Consider the following 12585-nt stretch of genomic DNA (forward strand, 5'->3'; position numbering starts at 1 on the left):
GTAAGAGCAAATTTAACCAATGAGTATATAGACAGCACTACAAACACAGATGGGGGAATTTAAAACTGGAGCAGATAGAATCTCGAGCAGCTGCCCATGGCAACCAATCAGCTTCTATCTTCAGCAAGGCATGGAGGGCTGACGTTTGCCCACCCCTGGTTTACAGTGACTCTTTAGAGTACCTTCTATGTAAAATATAGTCACCTTCACTGGAGTATGGCTGTATTTTCTGCTGTCTTCACCATAAATAGTATACAGAAGGCTTTGGCATCTACACACAATTCACTTTGACTGCTGGGAGCAACTAAAATATGAGTAGTTAGATGGTATGCTCAATGTACCTTGTATGTGGCAATGTGTCTTGTTTTTATTTTAAAAAAATCTTTTCATGACAAGAATTTGAGTAAAGAAAAATATGGTCAATGATCTGCTGTGACATATTTCTTTTAATGACAGGATGCAGTGCGTACAGCCATACTTTAGCTGAGGTGGGAAGATTTGCATTAGTTGTACTTCTGTTTGGTTGCTGATTAAGATGATAAGCAGCCCGCTCTACATGATAAGGACATGCTGATTCATAAGCAGACCCAACCTTTAGAAACCTCAAAATAAAAAAGTATATGGAACAACCAGCTAGGAAGTCTTATACATACAAATAGCCTCTGTTATTACTGTTCCCATCAATTGTACAGTAGAGCAGCCTTTCTCAACCAGGGTGCCATGGCACCCCGGGGAGTCTTCTGGCTTCCTCAGGGGTGCCTTCAAATCATCCTTATATGAAGAAGGAACTTTTGATGTGAAGAGGGCTCCTGTTGTGAAGGAACAGAGGGCTTGTGATGTAAAGGGGGGACTCTGATGTGAAAGGAGGGGACTCTGATGTGAAAGGTTCTCCTATTGTCAGAGGAGGGGGTCTCAAATGTAAAAGGAAAGGGCACCTGTTGTGAAGGTGTATTCTGATGTGAAAGTGGGGGGCTCTGATGTGAAGGGGGGGATCCTAATTTGTAGGAGGGAATTAAATATGAAGGAGGGACCTTTTTATGGTTTTGCATGGGGTCTTTAGACGTATGCTCAGCCACGCGAGCGGGGAAATCCCAAAATGTAAACACAGGCATCGATGTCTGTTAACATACAAGCGATCCACCGGCTATAGAGCCGGTGGATCGCTTGTACGGGGTGCCGATCCGTGTCCAACTACCCCCCCACATCCCACTGTCACGCTGGTCCCGGGCTCCGCTGTGCCCAGTGCGAGCTCGTGACCAGCATAGTGCCTCTGTCACAGGGTATCAGAGGGAGATCGGTACACGAGAGGGTAGAGAGACTATTTTTTCAGTTCCCCCTCCCCGAGAATATAGTCTCCCTCTTTGCCGCACTGACTGGACTGGCAGCAGGTGCACAGGTCCCAATCAGGTCCCTCAACGTCACTCGGATCCGCCCCCTAGCCGGCTCCACGGCATGTAGCTGCAGCATTCAAAGCAAGTGATGCCGAGGGACACCGCTCTCCATCCTGGAAAAAAAAAAGTACTACTTACTTCGCCGCTCTCCATCCTGAGTTCAGGTTGACAGGCTGCAATGTTCCTGACTCCTGCCCTATGGAGCTCCACGCTGACATGCTCTCCAGCACCATCCTTTGTGTGGAATTACAGAAGTCTGCTTACTGCAAGTATACCTTGTGTTGGGGGTAGTTAACCCTTCACTTACTTAATTTATATTATTTTGTAACTGATTGATATTGGAGTTTCATTAACCCCTTAAAGACTGTGGTGTTTACACCCCCTTCCTGTCCCGGCTTTTCCCGTTCGCCAATGCACGCCACGCCACTCACGCCACCGCACACTTCGGTTAAACCGCACACGCCACGGCCACCGCACACGCCGGTTAAGATACCCTTTTAATGTTTACTTTTTTTTTGTTTTTTTTTAAAGCGGCACACTGCAGAACATTAGCAGCTATAGAGGAACAACAAATCCCATTGCAGCAATAATACATTAAACACCCTGTATAATGTATTATTGCCGGGATTTGTTGTTCCTCTATAGCTGCTGGTATTCTGCATTGTGCCGCTGTATAATACAGTGGTATTCTGAATTGTATTGTATTGTGCATGGTACACCGCATTGTATAATACAGCGGCACAATGCAGCATACCAGACCAGATACCATGAGAGTACCATGCACAATACAATTTTCTATTAGCATACACCGAGCCGTGATTGCACAGCTCAGTGTACAGTCTTGGTATGACTTTGTGTCGGTACAAAGTAGTTCATGTGTGGGAATTACATCATCCAGGCACAGCTAATCAAGCGGCCGATGACTCCAAACCCAGAAGGAGACTGGGGGGAAAGATGGAAGCGCAGTCACGGAAGAGAACACTGACATTGCAGTGCTGAAGGACATTGCTGTGGTAGCTACAGGTGAAACTCGAATAATTAGAATATTGTGCAAAGTTCATTTATTTCACTAATGCAACTTAAAAGGTGAAACTAATATATGAGATAGACTCATTACATGCAAAGCAAGATAATTCAAGCCGTGATTTGTCATAATTGTGATGATTATGGCTTACAGCTCATGAAAACCCCAAGAACCCCAAATCCACAACCTCAAAAAAGTAGATTATTACATGCAATCAATAAAACACGGATTGTACATAGAATAATATCGGACCTCTGAAAAGACAAGCATGCATATGTAGTCAGTACTTGGTTTGGGCCCCTTTTGCAGCCATTACTGCAATTACTTTTGCACGATATTCTAATTATTCGAGTTTCACCTGTATGTCTAATATTAAGTGCATTCTAACAAATTATATCTAGGAGCTCCTGGGCTCCCACATTTTTTTTTTTTGCTTGGCCATTTACTTCTGCTTTAGTGCGTTTGTGTACAGATGATTCCTGCCTAAGGTTCTGCATATGTATTTTGTAGTGTTGTGGTGTTCATACAACATGACACTGCAAAAACAGGTGCAAGAAAGGTCAGCTCTAGTTGAAAGGTCACCTTAAGTAAATATGCATCTAGTCATCAGCTGTTAGAGACACGTCTCTAGGGATGTCTTGCTAGATGACAAAAGATGAAAACTCCTAGGACAAGACAAGACAACACAGACCTCACAAGAATGTGATATTAAGAATTTGACCTTTTCTAAACATGTATTACGTTGATAACAGCTTTATCAAAATCACAGGGAAAATTATTGGATGTGGGTGTGATATTGACATGAACTTTTATGGAAGAGTTGAACCGCCAGAGTTCCCACAGATTAGCTCTTTGAATCATCATCGAAGATCTGAATCAATATTTTCCTGTCCGCTAGCCCTATTAACAGATAACCAAACAACCCGTACTTAATGAAAACAGAGGAAATGGTGGCTTTCTTGTAATAGTTTGTATCTGGAGGAGTAATTTGCTCAAATAGTAATTTTAACACTAGCAATTTGTGCAACCTTGAAGATTATGTACTAATTCCTAAGTATTGCAGCCTTTTAATAACCACAAATTTGTGTTAACGGAGGGAATGGCCTCTATGGATCAAACTATTGTGTTGAAATTTTAACAAGGGGTCTCCTTCTGTTAGGGCATGGCTTAGCAATCCATTAAAATTATACAAATATATGTGTACAACATGGAGAGTTTAAGAGGAGACCCCTTCAAAGGGGGAGTACCACCATCCTGTACTAATTAATGAATAACCTCAAACACAATTGGGATTTTATCATACTAAATTAAGATTAAAACATGTTTTAATTCATAAATATTCATTGAAAAAACATAAAAACCTTTTTTTAAGACACATATATGAAGGGCTGGTATAGAAGTATACACAAAAGAAAGACTATATATATAACATAAATGATAGCCTCCCCAAGGTCACCGCCATATCATAGCAAGTCACAATGACTCTAGGCAAGGGACGCCCCAATACTCCATGTGTTTTGTAGGCACTGTAAGCAAAATAAGAGGATGCAATCTACAATATACTGAATGTTATGTAAATGCAACATTAGTCAGATAATATTTAGAGAACATTACATACATCATTATCATTTTAAAATTACTGACATGCTGTTATATAAAGTGCGATAACAACAAAAGTCATCTGTGTGATATGAATCATCCATATAGAGCCCAACCATGGGGGAGCATTCACAAGAGATAAAATGAATACCACTGCTGTCTTAAAATATCTAGGGCCCATGACAATAATGATAATGAATATTCATTATATACAGTATGTCTCTGATCAGTTGGGACCTTTCAGGTGCTACATCAATAATACACATACTTCACATCTTTCAAATACTGTATATCTTTGTATGGTATTTAACACAATTTGAAAACAAGTGTATACCAGTAAAAAAGAATACTACAAATATCTAAGAAAAAATATAGTATTTAACGCTTTCCAAAGTATACAATGCAATACCCTCAAAGTCCCTCCACAAAATGCTCCTTCACATTACCCCACCAATCGCACGGGGAAGCTGGCTCCATGTTCCCCTACGGCACTGCAGGTCACAGGAAATCTTCTCGGCCAAATACTCGGTATCACCAACAATACCAATACTAGTATCGGTGCATCCCTATCTGAAAGGTTTTTCACCGGATACCCTTAGAGTTAAATCACATGTCAACATCAGATTGTTGCTGAAGATACTCTGAGAAACTTGGCAATTACCTCCACATGTGGTGGGAATGCAGACTACTTGTCAGAAAGCCAGAGCCAGAGTTCGAGTGTCGCCGTCTGCGCATGCGCAGGCGCCTGTTGTGGACCATAGAGCCATAATAGGAGCAGTGTCTTTGCATGGACGTGCGCACGTACGTGCGCGTGTTTGTGCACACGGGCACGCGCCGACGTGTCATTTGAACAATTGGCGCCAACGGGGCTATAAAGGCTGTGTTCAGCTATCCTCCTATGCTGTCAGTTCGTCAGCTTCCTGTGTTCTGTGTTCCTGTGTTTTCTGTATCCTAATTACCCGTTACTGACCCGGCTTGGACTACCCTCTGTTGTTGCTTGCTCCCTGAAGACCCCGGCTTGTTTTTGACCTTGATTCTGCCTCATCCCTTGTACTACGTTGCCAGCTCATTGATGACCTCGGCCTGCTTGACGATCCTTCTGCCTTGTGTGTTCTGCTTCCAGCTTCCTCAGCTCATCGGATCTAAAGCCTTCTGGATCCTCGTCGGTGCATCCGCATCCTGCTTCCTGCCCGGATCTACGCACTTTATCTCATCTCACAGGCGCAACAGGCTAACCAGCCTCTGGCACCCTTGCCCCTCTGTGCCCCGGCGCCCCTGTAACCAATCCAGGTGCTCCGGGACCGGAGCTGTGAGAGAGGCCACCCTCGTCAACTCAGACTCCCCTAAGGTACGTGACACTACTGTTGGAGATATGTCTACCCCTACAATAGCATGTGCTTATTAAACATACCAGCTACTCCCAAAGTGGCTTCCTATTAATAAAACCTGGGTCCTTCTCTAAAAATCAAGAATGGCATCCTGAGACACTACCTCCTAACAGCCAAGGTTACTGTCTGCAGACATTGGCCAGATCAGCAGTCATTTAGCAAGGGTAATAACTATAATTGTCCAACATCCAGACAGTTGCCAAGCTGCAAATCTAAAGATATAAGGAAAGTGTCACTTAGTAGACCAGTGAAGATCACACAAAAATTACTGTCAAGAAAAACATTTTTAATTACAAACTCAAAGTTATTTTAAAGTCAAAAGGTTTTTAATCTATTTCAAATGCTGTTGAATCACTTACAATGGATGCTGCTTCTTGGTGTATAAAAGGTTTAGTTTCCTACAGAATCAGCTGATTCCCTGAGCACTGGCCATGTTATCCTGTTTTAAGGTGCCCTTACACTGTACGATTATCGTGCGATAATCGCGGGAAATCCCTCGATCGTACGATAATCGCAGTGTATGGAAGGCGTGCGACCGTTTCTACTGTACGGTCGCACGTCTTCCGTCAAACAAGCAGGCTTGAAAACCCACTGAGAATTGTACGATTCTCGGCGGGTTAGTGGCCTGCTTGTGCGACAACTGCAGAACGGGTTGTAAAGTGTATGGCCACCTTAAGGGTGACTCCTTCCCTTGCAGGGTTCTATGGCTCCACGTGTGCTACTAAGCTGTGTGTCTCCACAAACACACAGCGAGGCAGGACACTCTTCTTTGGTCCTACTTCCACTCTTACCCAAACTGGTAGATGGACAGCTGTTGGAATCTGCACTGTCTCTTGTGATCTTGAACTCAACAGGAAGTTCAGGGAAGCCGACTTGAGAGTTGGAGCCAGCTGTTTGGAAATATGACTAAGCGCTTGGGCAACGGTTTAAATCTATGCTTTGCTGGGCAATGTACACTGAGTGGCCAGATTATTATGACCACCTGACGTTTGTAGGCAAATTAGCTATAATTTTGCGCTGAAGTTGCTAGAGGGCCAGACCATTATAAATAGGGAAGCAGGTTGTTTACCACGACAGTAGAAGTGATTTTTTTCTGAAGATATGGGTAAACAACGCGATTTAACAGCCTTTGAACGTGGGATGATTGTTGGCGCTCTGAGCCATGGAGCGAGTATCAGCAAAACAGCAGAATTCGTTTAATGTTCAAGAGCAGCTGTTGTTAAAGTGTGGACTGTCAGCCGAAAATCTGGGTCTGAACGTGCGACTTGTGGCAGTCAGTGACTAGTTAATGCTAGGGCAGAACGGAGAGTGGCAAGACTGGTACAAGACAACAGAAGGGCAACAGTGCAGTGTCAGATTCCTCGCATCACCTCTCAACATCTCGTGGAGTCACGAGGCGGCCCAACGAAGTACTGATGGGGTGGTCATAATAATCTGGCCACTCAGTGTATATTTGTTTGACCTGCATGCATTATTATAAAACGTTTGAGAGCTACTATTTTAACTGTAATTGCTGTAGTAGCTCTTTAACCATGAATACCCATACTACAATGTATCTGTTTGATCAGAAAAACTCAATTTTCCTGCTCAAGAATATATAATTCCACTCTCCAACAGCACGTGTCTAACAATGACATTCCTTCATAATAGTAGCTGTGATTCCCAACTAGCATGCTGGGGAACATATAGCATGTGACAGGAATTACACATGAGGACAAGGAGCTTTTGTTCAAATGTTTCTATAGACTAAAGTAAAACTGCAAAACCTGACTAGATTAAAGTCTGCTGACACAAAAAAAAAAGTAATTATATGCACACACTACTGCCATTTTCTGATTTTATTTGATCATTCTAAAAAAAATTATTATTCTGTAGACATTTGCAATGTGGAAAATAACTTCCCACAGAGAATTTGAATACCCCGTATATTGAAATTTTTTTGTGAGCTGCAGCAGTTATATTGATTCCTGTGTAGGGATTGTGTAAATCGTAACCCAGTTCTCACCATTCTGATCACACCTTTTATAATAGGTAGTTCTGTAGGAAATATAAAAATAAGATCTTTGTTCCTACTTTAAAATCTTTTTCTTGGTAGTTCATTAAAAGGACACAGGGCCACAGGGAAAACCTGTATAAAATATTATACCACTGGTATTATACTCCAGAGGTGCTACACTCTATATATCCGTCGACGTCCCCGAATTGCTGGAGATGTGACAGTGACAAAGGTACTCTATTCCATATATTCTGGTGTTGCCCAATATTACAACCTTTCTGGACAATGGTACAACACACGCTTGAACACCTAACAGGTCAATCGCTTCCCCTGGCCCCCTTACACTACTTGTTAAGCCTCCCATTTCTGCAATTATCAAAAACTGATAAAAAACTGACCATGCATATACTTACGGCAGCTAGATGTTTCATATCATTACAATGGAAAAGACAACTTCCACCTTCTAGAACTGACCTATATGCACGCGTTAAAGAGGTACAAGTCCATGGAATATTTGACCGCGAGGCTTAACAACACTCTGACAGCACACAAGGGAGTATGGAGCGCATGGACAACCGCGGAAGATCACATGGGGGAAACACAAACACAAGTACAAGATAGACTACAAATAGGAATAGATGAAGGCACTGGTGAGCCCGGGAGTTCATAACGACAAAGAAAACTTGACGTTCAAAATCCAGACCCGAACCATCACTTTATTGATATTATATGGAGGAATGTAACATTCAATTTCTGTCTCGTCTTTACTTTTCTACTTTTTCTATACTTAGTTTCTTATTATCTTCTGATTTTTTATACAGACATGTTACTCAACTACGACTATTAAGCTAAACCGATGTGGGAACATACAAACAGTAAATAACTATAACAGCCACGAACTTACGTGGAGAAGCATATTAGCTGAGAACAAAGTTATTACATAAGCGTTGATTTAATACGGAATAATTGAAAACTGTAATGCGTATCAGTTTTTTTTAATGATTGTCTATCCTTTATATCTGTTTTGTATCATCAGGGTTCCACTGGAGTTGTGGCTCTATTTTACCATAATGTCAAGATGATGTCTGTATCACATTTAACTGAAAAGAAAAATTTATAAAAATTGTCAATTTAAAAAAAAAAAAAAAGGACACAGGGATTAAGTAAATGTATAGCTATATGGGTTATGTAGCTGCCTTCAGGAGGTTGACACAGACAAGCCAAAAAACTAAGGCCTGCTCACAATAACCTTGCCCCCAACTGTTTAGGAGAACAAGCAGTACATGTGGCCAAGAAAGAGGTGTGGGACCTGTGTCCCCCAAACCCCAATTAAATGTTGAGGGAATTGCTACAAAAAAAAATTGAACGAGGGTGAGATGTCTGGACAACAAAAGTTGTACAATGGTTGTAAGGTGTATGGCCACCTTAAGGGCCCATTCACACCACATCTCCAGACCAGATTGTTTCCGGACACAAAATGCATACCTATGCAATTTCGGGCCTCTGTTCACAGTAGCGCAGTCTGTTCCAGACCAGAAAAATACCGGTGTCTCATTTTGTCTGGTCTGGAATGCACTGGAACTGTGGGCAGGCTCACACCATTTTCTGTACCAGATCTGATTTTTTTTTCTGAAAAGAAAAATATATATATAAGTTTTCTGAAAAGAAAGCATCCAAATCATAGGACACTAGCAAATTTGGAGGCATGACAGTTGTGGACAGGGTTAGACTTATTTTCGTTTGGCAGTTTCAACCTCCTGAAGGCATAAACCCATACATCTATGAATGTACAATCTTTCATGCGGCCCTCAATGGATAAGAAAATGCTGATTTCTGCAACCGCCCTACTTGACAGGAGTAAGAATGTTCAAATTTTCAGTTTACACAATACTTATTCAGCCATAAAACATCAACATTCTATGTATTAATTGTATCACTGTATATAACGAAATGCCACAATTGTTAATGGTCCTTGTTTAGAATAACACTATTTATTGAAAAACCCAAACATTAGCAGAAGCACTTCCTCTACCTTGACTGTTAGAAATAAAATGTACACTAGATCAGATATACTTTTATTTTCTTTATTAGTTTTCCAAATAAATGCAGGGGGAAAAAAAAAAAAAAAAAAAAAGGCAAAAAACCCACCCACACACAGTGGTGAAATCAAAACCACATAAAAAAACAACTGTGAACTAGCCTACCCCAACCAAAATGTAAAACAGTAGGGGGGGAATTTATCAAAACTGGAGCAGACAGATTCTGAGCAGTTGCCAAATAGCAACCAGCTCCTCTCTTCAGTTTACTCAGTTAAGATGCACAGCTGCCTCAGATTTTGTCTGCTCCAGTTTTGATAAAATCTCCTTAGTGTGCCTCAGAAAAGTAAAATCATCACAACCAAACCCCAAAATAAAAATAAGCAATTAATTGTAAGCAAATTTCAGCACTGCGCTGCAGCCTGAACCAGCAATGGTAATGGCGAGTTAAGCAGCAGGATTTGCAGAGCACTCTGGTGCACTCGAGTGGGAAAAGCCTGTACTGCAAGTATTAAGACACTTCTAAAGCTCAAGAAGCATTCCTCGCACTTCAAAATAAAAAATAAATCTCCAAAAGGCCTCTTTTCTCTAGCACTGCACACATCAGGTGACTGTCAGCTAACAAAGTCACTTCCTCAACTTCTTACAGCAGGGCCACAGAAATAAAGACAGAAAATGTTCAGTGTCTGCTTTATTGACAAGGAGATAGGCTCCAGCAGGGAGAACTTGTTGGAAGGGTCAGGATTCTTCATTGCCAGAGTCATCCTGGTCTTCATAGCAGGCATCACTGTCATCCTCCATGTCATCATCCTCAAAGTAGTCATCATATAAAAGATCAGATCCCTCATCTGGAGCTGGAACTTTTGTTTTTACACAATATTCAGCCAGCGTTGTTGGGACCTTGACTCCATCCATCTCTGCATCCGCTTTTGTACTGAGAACTTGTTTTCTGTTAATGTAAACAAGAAATGGAAGTAAATTCATCTGATTCTAGTACTGAAGGAAACCTGTAGAGAGAATCACAGAGGCTGCCACTGTTGAATCCTCCTATTGACATTGCTACTTGCCTGGCTCTCCCTGTGATAATAGTCAGTGACCCAGTACAAGTATGTATATCTAGAGTTTTGACCTTCACTTGCTGCATACTTATCTGGGTCAGTGACCTAAAAGATATTCAAGCCAGAGACAACCTAGTGTTTTTGGAAAAAGGCAGCCTGTGTATGTCTCGCAGCAAACGTTACCAATACAAGTAATCATTCTGCCTAAAAGGCATGGAGAAAAATAGCTGTGACCTGTAACACTATGGAATACTCCATTATGATAGCCAATAGGGATGCACTGATAGTAGTATTCGTACTCGCTCAAATGCTTCCATACCGGAACTTCCAGTCAGAGGAACTGACTGGCAGTGCCACGAGGGAACCCGCTGCCCGGCATCCTAATTGGCTGGAAAGCCGGCTTCCTGGCCAATCAGCATCGAGCTGGCAGAACAGCATGGAGGCGGCTTCCTGGGCAATCAAGAAGCCAGGCAGCAGGTAAGGAGACACGATTGCCAGGGAAGCTGGCTGCATGCTAGCAGAAGTACCGATACTCGGTATCGGCCGAGTAAGAAAAGATAAAGATATCGGTACTCACATAGGTTTATAATGTTTCCAGTACCTCTTCCCACCCTCATTCACCTTCTCAAATGCCTGATTAGAGGCAGACATATAGTATACTTCAAGGTTGGGTCCTCCTTAAATGTACATAAACAATTGTCTAAAAAAAAAAAAAAAAAAAAAAAATCTGCATTCTGTGGGCATGTTTATGACAACAGGAGCAACGAAAAAAAAAAGAAAAAAAAATACATGAAACTGATTTGCTAGGGTCAACAGTCCCACTTGTCTGTGAATGAAAAGCTATTACATTGGCTGTTATGAATGTAATCCCAGCAGGTGGATTCTACCTAAACGGTAAGACTTTCAAGGGATTCTTAAAAAAAGAGTAGCAGTCACTACAGAAATAATCTTAACCACTTCCGGGCCGGCCGTAGTAAAAAAAACGGCCGGCCCGGAGCTCTCTAGATCTGAGCGGGCATCTTTAGACGTCCGCTCAGACACGCCCCCTCGCACGGGAAACGGCCGACATTATAATTTTTCCTAATTATAGTAAAAAAATAAAACCCCCCAGTGGTGATTAAATACCTCCAAAATAAAGCTCTAACTGTCCCCAAAAAATGGTATAAAATTAATTCCAGTACAGCGTTGCATGACGGAATAAACGTCAGTCAAAGTACTGCAGCGCTGAATACTGAAAAATGGCCTGGGCAGGAAGGGGGTGTAAACACCTGGTCTTGAAGTGGTTAATATTCAGTCTAAGAGGAGAACTATGGGAAGAGTAACATGCACTTATCCCCCATAGTTAAAGCCGACCTGTGACTGTGCAGCTGTCGGCTCTATAGATTGAGATCTGAGCAATCAGATACCGCTGATCGCTCAGCTCACAATCTTCTCCTTGCAGAGTGTAATGACTCCCCGCAAGGAGAGGCAGAGCCAGCTGTCAATCAGGCAGCTGGGTGGATCTTTCCTGGCTGCCCCTCTCTCTCCCGGCTCTGTGCCGTCATCATATAGAGGGCAATGAAATTACTAATGTCCTCCTGTGACCAAAAAGACAACAAATGCCAAAACAAGTTTGCCCATTGTTTTCTTTTAAATTGTAACTGTGCTAGCTTAAACGACAAATTTTATTTAGCTTTATTCTCTTTGTCTGACTCTTCAATTTAAGTCAGGGGATCAGAGGTCACCTAAAAATTCTCATAGTCGCTAGCATGATAAAAGCCTAACATTACACACTGCTTACTTAAGAAAGTGTGCAAGACCAATCCACTGACAAGATAGTGAGAGGGAGCTTTGTGAATAATAATCATTGCTATGCCTGCCCACTGTAAGGTATAGTGTCAATCATTAAGCACTAAACCAGCAATGACATCGCTGCTGCTGATCAATAGTGAGACTTTGAAAGCTGGATTTGTGCAACCCCAGATAAAAAATTAGGGTGAGGGTAAGTGTTGGGAAGAGGGTAACTTTTAAAGTGAATCTAAACTTGTCTTAAAAAAAAAAGAAAAAAAAAAAAAAAAAAAAAAACAAAAAAAAGGGAAAAAAACAAAAAAGGA

General features: G+C 41.8%; 1 protein-coding gene across 1 annotated transcript in view; it reads right to left on the reverse strand.

Moving 5' to 3' along the window:
* Window positions 1–9840: 9840 nt before the first annotated feature.
* CDC34 (cell division cycle 34) overlaps window positions 9841–12585 on the reverse strand; it is a 12670-nt gene continuing 9925 nt past the window's right edge. The window contains exon 5 of the mRNA XM_018560572.1: window positions 9841–10383. Coding sequence (XP_018416074.1) covers window positions 10173–10383 — 211 coding nt within the window. The 3' untranslated portion in view covers window positions 9841–10172. The remainder of the gene's footprint in view (window positions 10384–12585) is intronic.

Source organism: Nanorana parkeri, unplaced genomic scaffold, assembly GCF_000935625.1.
Source record: "Nanorana parkeri isolate BGI_ZX_2015 unplaced genomic scaffold, ASM93562v1 scaffold466, whole genome shotgun sequence".
In the NCBI taxonomy this organism is placed as follows: domain Eukaryota; kingdom Metazoa; phylum Chordata; class Amphibia; order Anura; family Dicroglossidae; genus Nanorana; species Nanorana parkeri.